Source organism: Molothrus ater, chromosome 5 (assembly GCF_012460135.2).
Source record: "Molothrus ater isolate BHLD 08-10-18 breed brown headed cowbird chromosome 5, BPBGC_Mater_1.1, whole genome shotgun sequence".
In the NCBI taxonomy this organism is placed as follows: Eukaryota; Metazoa; Chordata; class Aves; order Passeriformes; family Icteridae; genus Molothrus; species Molothrus ater.
The window spans coordinates 62,846,440-62,864,209 of NC_050482.2; the positions used below are offsets into that span (position 1 = coordinate 62,846,440).

At 37.5% G+C, this 17,770-nt stretch overlaps 1 protein-coding gene across 2 annotated transcripts in view; it reads right to left on the bottom strand.

Moving 5' to 3' along the window:
* Positions 1 to 17,770, bottom strand: part of GNPTAB (N-acetylglucosamine-1-phosphate transferase subunits alpha and beta) — a 39,842-nt gene that overhangs the window by 10,677 nt on the left and 11,395 nt on the right. For both annotated transcript variants that reach the window (XM_036400214.1, XM_036400215.2), the window contains exons 4-13: positions 16,672 to 16,713; positions 15,724 to 15,929; positions 14,970 to 15,034; positions 14,641 to 14,775; positions 8,675 to 8,836; positions 6,804 to 6,983; positions 5,660 to 5,830; positions 3,859 to 3,982; positions 2,938 to 3,141; positions 874 to 1,979 (exon numbers count right to left, since the gene is read on the bottom strand). In XM_036400214.1, coding sequence (XP_036256107.1) covers positions 874 to 1,979; positions 2,938 to 3,141; positions 3,859 to 3,982; positions 5,660 to 5,830; positions 6,804 to 6,983; positions 8,675 to 8,836; positions 14,641 to 14,775; positions 14,970 to 15,034; positions 15,724 to 15,929; positions 16,672 to 16,713 — 2,395 coding nt within the window. The remainder of the gene's footprint in view (positions 1 to 873; positions 1,980 to 2,937; positions 3,142 to 3,858; positions 3,983 to 5,659; positions 5,831 to 6,803; positions 6,984 to 8,674; positions 8,837 to 14,640; positions 14,776 to 14,969; positions 15,035 to 15,723; positions 15,930 to 16,671; positions 16,714 to 17,770) is intronic.

Here is a 17,770-nt window from a genome sequence, read left to right on the forward strand (position 1 = left end):
TTTTTAATATTTTTCTTCATACTTCTTAGATCTTCCTTTAAAAAGAAATAAAAGAAATTTTTCCTTAAAGCTTTCATACTTTGAGGTAAACTATTCTATAAAAGGCTTCCTTAATATTTGTGCTCTGACACCTCACACACACTTAGGGCCCTATTTGTCATCAGATTTATTTGTAATACTGCCTTTTTTTGCAGATTGTTCATCCATATATGAAAATTGAAATCCTATGAATATAAAGATTCTTCATGCAGAATTCAATCTCAGATGAACAGAGAGAGTATTTTCTAAAACATAGCCCTTTTCTATGTGAAATAGGGTGAAGCAGCTGCTACCAACTGAAGCACAGTATCTTCTCTTCTAGAGCTTTTCAAAACTGCCAAAATGCTATAGATGGAAGCAGAGGAAATTTCCTATACATTTTCTTGACACAATCTAGATAGGCAGTTTCTTTGAAGACTTTCAATTCAACTTTTAGAATTTAATTATCATTACACCAATTTTCTGCATTTTTTAAACATAAACTGAATCCATAATTGCATAAATACAATCAAAACAAAATTTACCTTTCTGTTATAGTGCTATGTGTCTGAGCAATAGCCCTGTGACAACATACAACAAACAAAAAATGAATTGGACCAAGAAAAGGTAGTAGAAAGAGAACAAAAATAGTTATTTGGCTTTTACCACCTAGCTAAGAGAGGCCCAGATCATAAACGAGTCACATTTTATGTGAAAAGTATCTTTCAAAAAAAAAATCCCAGCATTTTCTTCAAAGGCAAAGCACATTTCAAATGTATAAGTCATATGAACAATATTCCAATAAATGCAGAAAGATGCAACTATTCCAGTAAGGAATGACATTAAGATACTCACATCAAGAAGGTCCTGGAAATACTTCTTTTTCTCCCATGGCAAAAAGCCTTGATAACTTCCAGCATAAGACTGTAATTTTCTTCCCACTGGCCCCTCCTTCATATTTGCATTCACCTGCTCATGCTCTTTTATTCCTTCCATCCCCTGTGTGTCTTCTCCAGTATCAAAATTCCCAGTATGTTTTGATTTCTGAGTTTCCCTTAATATGAGTGCATTCAATACTTTTTCTCGAGTTTCATTTCTTTTCCCCATGCTCTGGGAGGGAAGTGTGGCTTTAGGCTGTACTTTATGAATATGTTTATTTGTGCTCATTGTCACAACAGTCCCCTTTGCTCCCATAAGCCTCGAAGGAACTTCTTCCTTTGCTTTTACTCTTTTTATTTTGCCATCATTTACATCTTTATAAGGCTTCTCCCAGCTGCTCTGGTTCTGATTTTCTGAATGATTATACATGCCCTTTTTTTCCAGGCCTACAATACTCTTTGCTGTGCTTAAAAAGTGGAAAGGTCTCAGGAGAGCAGCCTTGGATAGGTTATATCCTTTCTGAGTTATATCACCATTTAGTAGTTTTAAGTCCAGTTTCTGCAGTTCTAGTTGGACATCTTCAGGAAGAAGAGACACATTTACTGATGGGATTATCAGCTCTTCAGGTACACTCCCCTTTGTGTCATTTCTACGTCTCATGACTCTTGGAAAGCGTTTTTCTTCTGGAATATCCTCAAATATCATTTCAGCTTCCGGTACTGAAGTTACACTTTTAAAATCAGAGTCAGATTTTTGCACGGAAGTTGTGTTTTGTTTTGGTTCCTCCCTAGTATCAACTTCAACAGCTATTTGCATTTTAAACTCTTCATCATTTTTATTTAGGAAGGTAAGGTTGAAATAGATCACAGTTGTGTTCATGCCACTATGCATGATTAGGTGGATAGTTTTCCATTTGTTAGCAACTGAAGCATGTCGGATAATTGGATTATCACTGTATGAACCCTCAATTCCCTTCTTGGCTATTTCACTGAAACTGAAGTAAGGCAGACATTCACCTTTTGGAATAACATAGTAGGTCTGATTAAGCTGAAGCATCACCTTGTACATCTCTTCAAAGTGATCTGGGAAAAAAAAACCAAAACCCAAACAACAAACAAAACAAATTAATGTCAATTTTTAGTGTAACATTTTATCTTTCACTCTTTTTTTAACACTACAGTCACTCTATTAACAGGGAGACAGCTTTGTGAAAGAACACTTACTCTAGTTTCCAGCTTCTTGCTCACTTATCTTCAGTAATGGATGACTAGAACATACTCAGATATATAATGCTACCAGACTAATTCTGGTAGCTACCCAGTATACCATGCTACCCATGCTAATTCTAAAAGCCAGTATAATTCACCACTCTTTCAAACTCTACTTGGAGAGCCTAAAGTGTCTTATTATCACCTCACTTAAAATTATGTATCAGTCATAAGCAACTTGCCCCAATTACATTTCTGCCACATTTTAGGAGAGTAATATTATAACAGCTGGAGTTGACTGCTACAGGGCTGCATCTTGATTTGAAATTTTAAAATCAGATAGGCTGAAAGGAACTTTTCGCTCTCACATCAGAACACATATTATCTGTCACCTCCCAGAGGAACAAAACCTCACTGCTAGCAATAGAATCACCAGAAACACATTTGTCCCAGCTGAAATGCAGGGGAGACTCTGCTCTTCCAAATAGGAAAAGTCTTCTCCTGCATGTACCAGACAGCACTTGAAATCATTTTATTCACTCCTTGCTAATCTTTCATATCCAAATAAACTTCAGACAAGTTCACTTGTGACTGAAAGCAGCCTTTGGCAAGAGCCCAGAACCAGACTTGAACACTGTCAGCATTAGAGAGGTTCTTGCAACTTAACTGCTACAGGCATCATCAATTCAACTGTCCTTAGTCAGGTAAAGATGCCAAGCACAGGACATCTTGTACAGACATTGTACAGTCTGAGAGTAATGATGAACCAGGAAAGGTCAGGCAATTCAAGAGAATCCCCACAGGAAGTTCATCAGCAATGCTTTTCACATACCCTGGCCACAGTCACCAGCATCAAATCCACATGAGAGGACGTTGCAGGCCTGGTCACAGAATTTGTCTGCTAGCCAGGAATTAGCACAGCCTTGGTTACAGTATGAAACACCACTTATTCCTGCTCCAAACTGCCATGGTGGGCCATTCCCAATACCTCCAACTGCTCCTCCACCAGCAACATAGCGATTACCCCCACTGTTACCTAGAGAAAAGAGAAAAAAAACAAACCCACCAGAAGTAAGAATTTCAAATAACTGAAGAAAGGCACATTAAGGCCACCATGTTAAAGCTAGACTGAAGACTAAACAATCATCAATGAAATTAAAAAGGGGCAAAGCCTAACTAGACTTCTGAGAGTTTGTGCATACTATAGATTTTACACTCAGTGTAGAAGCTTAGGATAACCTTTTCACTTGATTCCTAAGTGCCAACATATCTTAACTTCAAAAATGCAGGCAGAAAACTGATCTACTACTCCTTGTGCTTGCAGTCTTGACTTTGCAGTCTCCTAGAAAGGCATCACTTCCTCAATCTGGGAGTACCACTTTGTTTTATTACCCTGCAGTCCTGAAAATTTGATCTAGGAACTAATAGTGCAGCTTCACAATCCATTATATAAATTAGGAGTCCAAGTATATAATACTGTATATCAAGATATAATAATTTAAATTTCAAAACCCCTCCATTCAACTAGTCAAATTTAATACCTAAAGAAAGATTATCCTATACCCTATCATTTCCTGTAATTTTCCACAAAAATTTGTAGTTTGCAAGAAATAAGGTTTTAATCTGTAAATCAACTTTTTTATTACTAAAGGAGGCAAATACTGCAGTTACATGAAAAAGACAAATTACAGAATTATTCCTATCAGGAAAAACAAACAGCTCACTTTTCCTAAATGCAGCATTGCTGTCTTACCAGTGCAATCACCTCCATCCCAATCACATGCTGAGTTATTACAGGCTTTATCACAGTAACCATCTTTAATCCACGAGCCAGGACATCCCTCGGCACAGTTTGGCACAGGCCAAGTCAAGTACACCTGCAACAACATTAAAGTCTGAGACAAGGACTGGCAAATAGAAGTCAGCTGAGCTTGTTTCTTTGAATATGGAGATTTACAGTAATGTCTCCCTGTGTGCAGTGCCTTAAGATTTCACAGAGCTTTGCAAATAGAATTTAAACCCCATTGTCTGTAAAGCAATTGTTATCCCTTTCAAAGGGAAGGAAGAACTGAAGAACACCCAAGGACATATAACAAAGAAGCAACAAGCAGAAATGGAAAGTAGGACTTGCCAAATCTACTTCTGCAAACCATATTCCAATTAAAATTAATATCTTCTCTTTTGTCAGATAGGAAGGGTGAACTTAAACTCTGAAATAGCTCTGCAGTTCACTCATTCTCCTGACTCAAAATTTTTCTTCATTACTAACCAGTCATGAGATAAGCAGCACATGTTGAACATAACCCCTGAAGCATCTCATCCTCTATGACTTAAATAATCCTAAGAATTGGCAGGATAAAAAAAAAGTGTGCATGTGTGTGTTCTTTCAACTGAGGAGGCATTAAAAACCCCACACATTTTCCTTTAGAATTTATTGTTTCAAGATTTTAGCAGCACATTTTCCTACAGTAACACTTGCTGATCGGGTTATCATAAACAACACTGCATCTAAGCTGACTTCATCACCACAGCTGGGATGTATAACAAAAGAACAATACAAATGCTGTAACAACATGGTTTTGCAGTTATATGCCTCCATCCTTAAAGATTTAAAGCAACTAAAAGTGTCCTAACATCCCCAGGTACCAAAACAGTTATTTTAATGTAGCTTAAACTAATTTTGCCCTTCTGTATTTGTGTGCAAGTGTGCCTATCTGCCTGCATAAAATGTTTAATTCATTGGTCTCTGGTGCATTGTGTACCCACTGCTTTAATAGAAAGAATAATACATAAATCCTCATTTTTTTCCTCCATGTCACTCTTGTAGATCAAGCTAATGAACAAAAACCCTGCTGGCAGCCAGAGTGTGTATGCATAACTATTGCTAATGTTTCCTCAGCCTGTTTTCCTTGCTTAAACCCCAGTTGTTGATAATGGGTTTATTGAAAGACTAAATTACTTTACACTCATAAACCTGGAACAATATCTATTATTTTAGCAAACAATTATATAGATATCATATATCATATATAGATATATGATTATATACAAACTGGGCAAAGATATTATGGGTGTCTGAACAGAGGCAATTAATGTTAAACTTAGGACCAGTTCAAATATCATCTGACCTCACTGTTCCCACAGAAAAGATAATTCTTTGTTTTGAGTATTTCCCACCAAAAAAAAAATTGCAAGGAAGAAGACTGGCAACTGCCAAACACCACATCAGTCTTACCAGTGCTCCAACAGGAAGTAAGAGAATTAGAGAACAACACTGAAACTAAAGTGAATCCTGACAGAGGAACCATTATAACCACCCAAATGTCGAAGTGAGTATGAGAAGGTAATCCTGCAAACACAGCATACATATGAATACAGAAAAGAGCCTTCCACACCTTGAACCTTAGCCAACAGTTGTCTTGTTAAGAACAATGAACCTTTAGAAATAAAAGGGGGAGTTAGTGCTCTCCCTTTCAAAGTAGCATTCCTTTGACTTTTATCATTAGAGTAGAAAAATTCTACTTCTGCTAAAATACCTTGTCATAATGGCTTACCTTTTGACCTTTAGAGTGACTGTAAAAATCATCAGGCCAAACATCCTTCCCAAACATAACATCATCATTGAGATAAATAAACTTCTGAGAAAGGCCACTGATACGATGAATATGACTTTCAATAGCTGGTGAACTGAAGGTAGGCAAGTGACTCACATTCTGAAATATTTCCTAAAACAAGAAAATCCCAAACATCCAAAAACTGTTTCAGTCAGGCACACAAATACTTTAAACTTAACTACTAAAAAAATTATCAAGAATGAGGATAGATACAAAAGAAAAAAGATACTAAAGCAAAGAAAAAAATACTTGGATATCTCTTTTTTCCCCACACAAAACTATTTTCAGTTCTTCTGCTTAACTAAGAAATTGCACCTGATTGCTCACAAAGTCACAAACTTTAACACACTCCTCTTTCAGTGAGTACTGGACCAGGCTCAGAGTACACATTTATAATTCTCATTCATTTCAGGCTGCACAAAATTTCTAGCAATATGAACCTGTTGCAGTATTCAAAAAGTCAGGATTGCTTCATCTTTTTCAAGTAACTTCACCAGCAGACAGCAGAACAAGTTGAATAATAATCTCTTTAGCACTTTGGTTGTGCAGAATTCCTATGGCATGTCCAGATACCAAAATTACTCCTCAATTTGTAATATGCTCCTAGAGAATTTAGTTTCACTTATTCAGGAAGCTTGAAGGACTCATCTTCTCTTTTTAAATAACATTCTGAGAATGCATAGCTACTTTTTTTGTAGTCATCTTCCTTGTTCCAGTAATTGTAATCCATCCTGTCTCAACACAAGCTTATTAGGTTATTACTGGTTCTGAGAGACTGTTTATAGATTCAGATTACATTTTCTTCTCCCCAGGTTTTTATAAATAGCCTCTGTAAGGAAATTAGACATGGGTATATGTTAGCTGAAGCCTCAATATTTGGAAGAGTGTACTAAATACAGGGTTGATATATATTCAGCTATCTGTTCAGCCCAAATATAAGGACATACATGATAAAACCCCGGGTGAGCGAGGGAAGAGGCTGTCACTTCATCCAAATAAACGCAGCCTTTTGCTGCAAGAGGATAACTGCATTTCAAATCAATCTTTCTGGCCCTTTCACAGTGGTAGTGTTGTTGAATTTTACCTGATGTGTGACTATAGTTATCCGAGGATTATCCAGGTTAAGCCAGGAGGGGATCTGCCCGTTGGTGACGATGAAGATGTGCCGTACCCAAGGCGCGTGTCTCTCTATCGATCGCAGGGAGTAGCGCAGCTCCTCGTTGTCCTCGAAGCGGCTGGCAGAAACATCTTCATCCTGCTTGGACTACAAAAAGAAAAAAAAAAATCTCTCCTAAGATTTTAAATAGGACACTAAAGTTCTGATCCAGCTAGGTAAGGACAGTGTGCTTTGGCATATGGGTGCATAAGCACTTCAGGACTTAGAAATTCAAAACTAAAAAGTACGTTGATAATAACTATTATTCTTATAAAGAATCATATTCTTCCAAATTATCAAGGTGAACAATACAGTGTTCTGACATCATTGGCTGAGCACCTGGTATCATTAGGATGTCTGCTGACCATGCTGAAAGAAGTTCTTGAAGAATGAAGCAGAAAAAATACCCCTCCTGCATTTCAAACCAGTAACATCACCTTTCAGAAATCCAGTTTCAAGTACATTGCATCATGAGCTGTATATAAATGTCACCTAATATAGATATACTGGAAGTGTCATGATGTAGCTGCTCTTCAATTATCCCCTGCTCTATTATTTTAAAGAATTTAAGCAGGAGAAAATTAACAGAACTTAGCCTAATATTTATTATCAAATAGCTAAATGTTTCCATATATTTTTATTAAATAGAAAACTGTTCAGTTAGAAACTTATCAGTTAAGTAACAAAATTAGGTTTAGGACACTGGAACATGTTTCTTCTCACTTTTATGAGAGCTTAATGACCTCTCCTAAAACCAACAAGTAAGGCTGTCTAAAAGGAACTTTTCTAAAGCCCAAATGAAACAGAAAACTCAAGAAAATACTTGAATGTATAATAATTACCATTTTCACTGCAGATTCTACACACTGTACAGAAGTTTTCTAATATGTACAGTAACACAGCTTTCACATTCACAAAAGAATAATGACTGAAAACATTTTAGCACCACCAGCAGCCATTGGCTAGGTACCTACTCACAAAATTAACCCCAATTTCAACATGGGGAAATATAAAGTTTGAGCTCAGGGTTGGTATTAACCAGGAAGAATTCCCCAAAAGCCCAGGTCACAGGATACAAAGACAGACTGCAAGCCTTTCAGGAGTGGGCACACTTACCATGCCACTTGGCATTTACTGTTAAAAATTAAATTCCAGCAGAAGGAAAAACCTGAAGATTAAAGAATATCTTATCTTGATAACAGACACCTTGTTATTTAATTTCCTGTTCTTAAACCAAACATCCTTCATTGTATCAAAAGCATTTAAAGTAAACCTCCTTTCCTTACAGATATCTGTATTTCAGGACTTCAACATTTATGAAAGAGAAGCCATTAGCACTTGCCCAGCATAAATGATGCTGCAAAGCAAAAAATATTTAAGAAATATATTGGGAATGAGACAATCATGTTTGTTAAAAAAAACCCTCTATCTCCCCACACAAGAAGCCTGCTTATCTGCCAGTCAGGACCAGTTAAGCCTTTCAGGACTTTACTACACACAGCTTTATCAGAATATGTGCAGAGGGCAACATTTTTCACTTAGTAGAGAACATGAAAATTTAAACTAAATATTTTAAAATTTAAACTAAGTAATTTAAACACTGTTTGATCCTTCTTTCCCATTGATTTGAGAACTGGATAGTGTTCTTCTGATGTCTTCTTACAAGGTAATAAATATTTGATTCTTAATACTACCAAGCTTCTGGAAAAAATCCCATGTTCCTTGTCATTGACTAGTTAGCCTGTATTTACAGTTGTGAAATGTTGTAGTGTTTACCTGCTGTAAGAGAATTTACCCACCTGACTGACAGAGCTGAGGTCCCACAGCAAATAAGCAGGATTAAGCGTCAATTCTTTCCCATCTATAGTCATGTTCTTCTTTGCTTGCTTGCTCAGTTCTTGGAAACCCTTGGGGTTATTCAGTTGCAAGAGAGCCACACTGGCTTCTGAATAGAGCTGCAACTATACAAGCAGAGAGAACAACTCCAGCAGCACTCTTTTTGTTGTATTATTTTTACTAGAGTTACTTAGAAGAACGACTGGTAAGCACTGTTTTTAAAGAGCTACAATTTCTAAAAACACAAAAAGAAGTAGTAAAATGGGAACTAAAAAACCACTTAAAGATACAAAACTATGCTTAATTTTCACTTTGCAAAGTAAATGTCTCTTTACACAATGATCCAGCAACAGTAAACCTTTTCATGTTTTAAATATTTTGGGAGCAATTGAATAGTAAGTCCCCATCCATTCTCTGTCACTCCAATAACAAAAGTCATGTTTTATTAACACTTTATTATGTGATGGAAAGAATTGTCCTTTTTTTCCCCCATCTTAAACAAGGAATGATCTTTCAGAAAATTAGGGCACTGATGTATTGTCACTGTCAGAAGTGTGAAACATTCAGAATGGTTTACAGTTAGTTCAACCTACAGCTCTGAAATCTGAGACACAAAGGGCTCCAGAGCTAATCCGTGTGGGTCTCCAAGCCCTTAGTGCTGGTTGCCAATATGCTGCTAAGGTCATTTCTTAGTTGTGGACTGTTTGATCTGTTGGCTGTTTTTATCTCCTGCCATCAGTAAGTCTGTATATCAGATCTCATAATGCACAGGATCAGGGCTTGCACTACACACCCTAACAGTGAGTATAGGTTACAGATCTCAGGGCATCAAAGCAGCTCCCCAGGAACATGGCATAACCCAATAAATGCTGTGTTTACCATATGAAGTAAGATGAGCAGACCCAGTCAAGCTAAAAGCATGACTGCACTTTGATTCTCCAAGTGCATGCATTCAACAGGCTAATAAAGAATAAACAGTTAATCATTAATATTTATTTGATGCTATGCTTCAGGCAACATAAGACAATGACGTCTACCAAATTTTCAGTGTAAGTGCAATTCATGAGCTATCAAATTTGAATAATCATGTTCAAAAAAAGCAAAAATATCACAGTTCCCATCGTAACAACTCTAAGTGGTTTTATTTTTTCATTAAGTCTGATCCTTTCTGCTCATTTTAAAACAACACTTGTCCCAGAGTTAGCAGCCCTTCCCTTAGCAAGACCAGCTGTTCCACTTGTGACATTTTAAAGCTGTTGATGCTTTGACTCATATGCTATTTGAGATCTTTCAATCTGACTTATGAGGCCTGTCATTAGAAAAATCTGATAAATCTCAGACCTTCCAGGGAATCATCTGAACTTATGGGTGGAAAGGATGGCTTCAGTAGCTGAATGGCTGAGGTATAGTTACGGACTGCAGGCACCAACCTCCAAAAATATCAGCATTGAAATGCTGCAGATTGTAAAGCTGCCAGCACTGGGCATGTGCTTTATTTAGCAAACAACAGTGTCACACAGTCCCTTAGAATCTCTCTCATAAATCATACATACAACAAACCAAAAATATTACCATGTTAGAGCTTTCAAAGCATGTGAGAACATTTAGTTTCTCTTTAACTTGCTCCCAAACTCGGCAAAATGAGTACTTGTACTACAAACTCCTACTTAGATTTGTTACAAACACTTACCCCCCCCCCCACTAACATAGCATATATGCTGTAGTTTTTAATTTTTAATATTCCAAGCACATACAGGAAGCAGTGGAAAAACATGTTCCATTTCTCAGCATCAGAGTTTAGCTAACCCCTGCACTGAACAGATCATTTTTATTACATCAAAGTGGGTTTTTTTCCAGTAATACCTTTTGAAGAAACCAGTCTTTTCCTAAGCAGGCTATCAATGAAGTTAGACTACAGTGAAGTTATCTGGTGAAATAACTAACTAGATTCTAACAAATTTCAAGTTCTGCTCCAAGCATTTTGTTGCTGGTACATGCAAAATGAAATTGTCTCCTGACAGATTTTTTAACATCTCCCAAGTATCAACCTCCTCTCTGTAGGGATGGATGCAATCACCCATTCCCTTAAAATATTACCTTCCAGAGAACATCTTCATCCTGCCATAATAGGTTAGCAGATCCAAAGGTATTGTCAAAACAGAACAGAAGAACAAGAAGGTAGACGCAGAGAGTCAGTGTGACCAGGTGAGCTTCTGCTAAGGCAGGTGGGCTGAGAACACACCTTGCAGGCACACACCCAGACCACCACTGGGACACATTTTTACCACACACTTGAAAACAAGACAGGAAAACTGCATTATCTCCACCAGGGAGCTTGAAATGCATGTTCTCTAGCAGGGAGCCAGCATCCTTCACTCCTAGCTTACTAGACTAGGAGCCAGATGAGCTCAGACACCCCACGCAGAAGTAAACACCTTCATTTTCACTTTCTCAAGGTAAGAGGCCTAACCAGTCCTTAAATTATTACACCTTATCTTCTTAATGAAAGCTGACTAATAAGGAGATAAGAAGCTCCCCTTTTCCCACTCCAGTGTGGATATTGGGAAAACTCATGTGCCTACATAGCAAGGGAAAGGAAGCATATGCTGAAGAGTTACAAAAAGCTTTACAAATACAAACCACTGTTGTCTTTACAAATGCCTCATGTCTTTTAAAGAAGACATAGTAGGAGGGTCATTTCTGAGTCAAAACTAATGCAATCCCTTAGGGTTTTTTCTACAAAGCTTACTTGCTACATCTGTGTGATCCTAACACCATCTCCTGGAGCCACCTGTTTGCTCCAGACACACTGATGAGCAGCAGCAAGCATCCCAAACCCCACATCCTCCAGTGAGGACAGAAAACACCCAGCATCACTGTGCCTGCAGTTCCCAGGTGGATTTACTTCCATTACTAAGACAAGGTCATTAAGACATTCCTAAGTTTCTAACATAACTTGTCTATATTATGTATGTGTGTGTGCATGTGGATTAAAGGAGATGATATTTTGCAAAGAGGGAGATCTAAATGCTCTTAGTTGTCCTTGAAGCAATCAGGCTATTAAATCTTGAAGAAAAAAAATCAAATTTCTCCAAAAATTTTGTACACTACTCTGTACAATTTCAGTGAAAGACTGCTAGCATGACAGCCTCAAAAAACCCTAAAGCAAACAAATCGAGTTCTTAAACAAATGCAGTTTTTTAAGTTAAAAGCATCTCTTTAGGCTGAATAATAAGTCTCCTTCAGAAATGTAGTTAAGGCTGGGAGCAGGGGGGAAGTGAAAATGAAATATTTGGTTGTTCTTCACTTATAGGTCCAAGGTAAGGTCTTAAAAGAAACAGCTCAGCAGCCATCAGCTGCACAACCAGAGTAACACCTCCATCTAGTGGCTGTCTAACACTCAGGAACACATGGACAATAAAAAGCTGTCAAATACCACTTTCAATTTCATCTGTCATAACACACAACCTACAACAACAAATGTGACCAGCAGACACACTGCTATTCAACTTTCATCTTGAAATAAACTTCCCTATCATTACATTACAGTGCAGCTCATAAGTACAAAAAAATCTTAACAGACAGAATTCACCTTGAAAATAGATCCATTATATCATGAATCTTCACACTTTAATCACCTCTAGTTGAGCTCAGCTACTTTGCTCAGATATTTAGATTTTTAGAACTGTCTGGTCTAGATGAACAAGTTTTGGTCTTCCTTGGATTTAGAAGTTATTTCAACCAAACTAAAGCAATTCAACCAAAACAGCATTATCAACATACAAGACAAATGCACCGATAACTACACTCCTTCCTTTCTCACCCTTCTTCTCTTCTAGCAGCAGCATTGTTCAAAGCCTTTATTATCATTTCTTTACTTGTGGTGTTGAAGTAAGACACAGCCACTTAAAGCACACAGAAACCTATTAAGCATCAGGAGGCATCTATGAGACAAAAGTCTAGTTCAAGTTCAGGTGTAACTTTCTTCTCCACCAAGCATCTCACATAATTTCAGAGATTCCAGAAATGATAACAAGAGAGGAAGCACTGCAAATGTCAGTAGAGACTGTCAATAATCACCCTTTTTTTCTACTTAACTGTAGCGTTAACCGAGCATCTCCCTTTGGGAAGAAGAAAACCACACTTGGCTGTGTTTGCCATGACTGCTTACCTACCATATCCACTGAAAGAAGAACTGACTCTGAGCTCAGAACCTACCAAAGGCTTCTATGGAAATAGCCACCTCCACACTTGATGTAAAACCCTTTATGCATGAAAATAAAACATTTCTTACCTTCACATACATAAGTTTCTTCATAACATACATGAATTACTGCTATCAAGAAGAGAGGAGTGGTTGGGAAAGAATTCACTGCTCTGATCACACAGGGTATAATAATCCTGATCTAATTGCTCTAAAGCATCCACTGGGAAAAGAAATGACAGCAAAGATGACTGGAAAAAAACCCACAGAATATTGTGGATACCTGAGAAAACATTGTGTTTATACGGATAAGCACAATTTATATCTGTATATATAAACAGTGTTTATATCTGCCTAACCAAATTGCAGAAGAGGAGCTCTGAAGAACAATCACAGTGGCAACATTTACACACAGATAACACATCAAGGAAAAGGGAACCAGCACAAATAGATGACACATGACCAATGACAAATTAAAAAACACAACTAAGATAGGGTAAGGAAAAATCATATAAAAAGATAATAGGCACAGGATGTCACTTTCATAAAGACACACAAGAGATGGGAAACACATCTAAGACACCCCAGAGATGCAGCCTTTATGCTCATCTGGACAGCAGTGAACCATATGAATATCCTCTGTTATTTAACTGCTGTGACACTAGAGATCCAAAGTCAAAATAAAATACTTAAGCTTCAATAAGTGCTTAAAAACTCTCTCTATTTATGTTTTAGGGCATGTAGCAAGAGAGGCACAAATGTGTTTTCTTTGCAAGGTTTCTGCCGTTAGCAAAGCCCCAAGTCAGCTAACACAAGTTGAGACAAGAAAGAATTTCAGATTGCATTATGTTGGAGTGTGACCAGCCTAGGAAAGGAATTGCACAAGATAATTTCTGCAACAGAGTACATGAGATGTTAGCCCAGCCTACCAAAAGAAAAAAAAACAGAAGAAAAGGGAAAAGGACCTCACGTTCATTTGAGCACCAAGAACCAGCCACAAAGTGAATTAGCCCATATTACAGGTGTATATCAGACTAATGAAAACAAATTACTGCCATCCCATTACCCCTGCTAACTCCTCCTCTTCCACAAACTCCTTGGCCTCAATCCTTTTCACCCCACAAATCACATCTCTCTCCAATACAAAAGCCAGTGATTTTAACAAATTTCTTAAAGTTCCACCTATCCATTAAACCTTACTGTAATTTTAACAGGTGCCCAAATAGCAGGGGAGAACAGAAGGCACCAAATGGCAGTCACACAAGTTGTTTTCTGCTGCCTTGCAGCTGGGTCAGCCAAAATGCAACTTGTTTAAGACCCTACAGAGCACATGGCAGACAGAAATGCAACAGTGCTGTTACTGTTAAGAGAGCTTGGAGGGAAGAAAAAAGATAAGAAGCTATATAAACAAAATTCTGTCACATTAAACAAGCTAGTGATCTAGAATTCTACAGCTGAGAGAAACTGATAAGGCTGCTTTTTAATCAGCTGCAGGCTAGCAAATGTAATGCCTAAGAACATGCAGTCACAGAATGGACAATTGGTCTTTTGCAGGCAACTCTTTGAGTCACTATTTGCTATTCTTCCCTACTCAGAGAAGAAACACACAAAAAACCCCAGATTACTCTCAGAATTATCCTAACTCTCCAAGGTGGGTGAGATTCTGTACCTGAGCCATTCCAAAAGACCAGTACAACTAAGGGACTCTTTCCTCCAGAGCCTTACCAGTTTTACTTTAGAGGCCAGGCTCTCTGGTAGTTTAGTTCGTAGCTGGTTTGTTTCTTTGAAGGTAGCTGGAAATCCACTAAGAAAGGCCAAGTCTTGCATTAGTACCAGACCTGGAACTTCTTTGTCTGTAGTCTGAAAACAAGAAAACAGGTTATAAAGACCATTTTAAAGGTAGAATAATTCACATAACAATAAGGGTTGCTCTGAAAGCTTTCACATTTTACTACATGTGAGTTATGAAAAGAGAATAGCACAGAAACTGTCTAAAAACGTACAGAATGTTTAACATGAACAAAAGCTAATCAGAAGATTGTCAAAGTACATACCAAGTAACCCCTCCATACTATCTGTTTGCTGTTGTCTTTTAACATTCCAGAATGGGCAGCTTCAACTAGAATACATAAAATTGCAAATTAAAAACTTCTTCCAGTATAAAGTCTTCTTTTCTGTATTATAGTAACCAAGAAATACTTTTGCAAATTAAATATATTTGAGTATTCATAGTGTGAAAAGTTGTCTTTACAAATAGTAAGTAATTCTTGGTGGTAAAATAAAGAACAGTGGTTGTACTAGTGGTCAGGCACTACATATTAAACAAAATATGAAACTCGTACCTGCTCCAAGACCTAAGATATTAAACACATGAATAATTTTGTTTTACAGTTGCCAATCCTTTGAACAAGGGCAGAACTTACTGCACATTATTCAAACTAGACTTCACAGCAATTAAAAGAGGATTTCTAAAACTAATCTTCCTCAGCCTAAACCCCAGCCTCTTGAGATTATCAGAGCAACACAGATATTCAGATAGCAAACCTGTTTTGCAATAGCTTTCTAAAGCACAGAACTCTAATCATCTGTAATCAGTTGTCTGGGAGGTAAGCAAACAGTACCATTAATGTCATCACTTAGAGAAAAAGTTTGAGGGCAAGAGAGACACTGAATGACCTGCTAAAGTCAAACAGAAAATCAGCATCAAAGCCAGTACCAGAGAAAAAAAACCAACCCCAAAACTAATTTGCAGCAGCTTAAAAAACTAGCTGTAGAAAACTGGATGGAATCTGACAAAGAGCTTCTTACCGTCCTTAGGGCTATCAAAAACGATTACAGTCACATTGGTGGAGGGATTTTTTGGTTTTGCTACAAAGAACATATTGTTAGCAGCTTGTAAAGCAGGATGAAGGGATGGCAGGTCTTTCAGTGTGACGTTGGCAGGCAGTGCAGGATCCAGGACAAGCATGGGCACTTTGATGCAGTGTGTCAGCAAACACTCCAGCTGCTTCTCACTACAGCAAAATACCAAAGGCATATTTAACACCACTAGAAAGCTGAAAATAAAAATCAATCTTGGATGCAATAGGAATAGTTTTTGTAAAATCTGATTATTTGTAACATTTGCTGTGGCAAGGGGAAATTATTGATGAGCATGCTTATTTTCCTGCAGAAGGCAAACATCTGACTGGTAGTGTTTAGTTCATTCCCATAACTGTTTTTCCTAAAGTTTCCAAGATTTCCAAGTCTGCCCATGGAAGAGACCTTATAGAAAAATCTCTAAATAACAAAAGGACCAAGCTAGATGACTGGGACAGACCAGGTCCTACTGCTTCCTGGCAGCAGAGCCACAAGAGGCATGGACTCTCTACAGACAATTATTTGCAGTACCATGTATACAAATGACAGCTGAAAGCACCACTGAGTTTTTAATGCATATGTAACTGGAGTTTTATGATTCAAAAGCCTGAACATTTTTTCATACTCAGAACAGATGCTAACCCTAAACAGTGACAGGGTTATGTGTTCCAAACTCCAGAAACTGTTATCAGAAGCTCATTCATATGTCACAATAACTTTTTTTTTACTTTTTTTCAGCAAATAGATTATCATGCTGTCAGCTCTTGAAGTGACATAGGAAAGCCTGCATAGGCTGTAGAGAACCAAACCATCCCCCCCAGCCAGCATCTGCTTTCAGTTAACAATGAGTAGAATATAATTTATTCCAATTTACACCCAAAAATCCCAAAAACTCACCTCTTCTTTGTTGGTTCTGTTGCATTCTTTCCAAGGATTTCCCTATTACAGAGTTAAAACAAGGATATTAAATAACACTGAATTGACAGTGTTTCTGTCAATGAGTCTAATTGCAGAAACTCAATTGTTAATTGAGTCAGGGACATGTTGTCAAAGCACCAATAACCCAGATAAAAAGCTGCCAAGGCCTTGCCATGGCCTTACCAAGGTGAGTACAGACTGACACCACCCTTTACTGCCCACGTGCAGTGTGGAGCTCAAAATTTCATGGCTGTGCTGAGAATTGTGGCAGCAGGACTCTTTCTGCTAACAGGAATTTATGGGGTTATTATTATGTTATTAACTTACTTAGTAGTATTGTTAGGTCACTTAACAAAAGTGATAAATACTGGTAAGAAACCAGAATAAAGTGACCTGAAACTAGGTTGACTTGATTGTTTTGCCTAACATAAATATTCTGATAAGGTCTATGAAACAGCTCTTTTATAGCATTGCTCATTGATTTCAAAGGACATGAAAAAAATGGTCTGCATGGGAGAGAACCAGGCGTCCCTGTAGACAGCAAACATGGCATAGACACCAGTCTTATTTGTAAGCTTCAGCTCAACTTTCCAAATCAGTGTTACAGAAAAAAAAACATGTGATTTTCCCTTCCTGAAACAGGAATCATAGCATGAGTGATGACAAAGCTAAGCCAACTAATATTAGCTACATGAGCTGCTAGGAAAATATCAGCAAAAATTTGAAAGCTTTTCAAAGCAGAGACTGTGTATGTTTAAGGTCAATGAATTTAAAGTTCTAATATTTCCAGGGTTTAGGTAAGAAAAAAAAAGATCAAGAATTTCCCTTGAGATCATACTGTTAGTCGAACCTACACTGCAAGACATAGCATGCCAAAAATCAGATCAATCCACTAACTTGTGGACTTATTATTCTGAACCAAATTATTATAACCCTTAAAATACAGACTTATTTTTCCATTCAGCATATTTACTGGCCAAAACAGATTATGTGAGCAGAGTTACTTATCAAAAACTAAATTAATGGTTACAAGACATAATCCAAGGTATCTGCAGCAGCCTGTCTTTGAAGGCTTGGA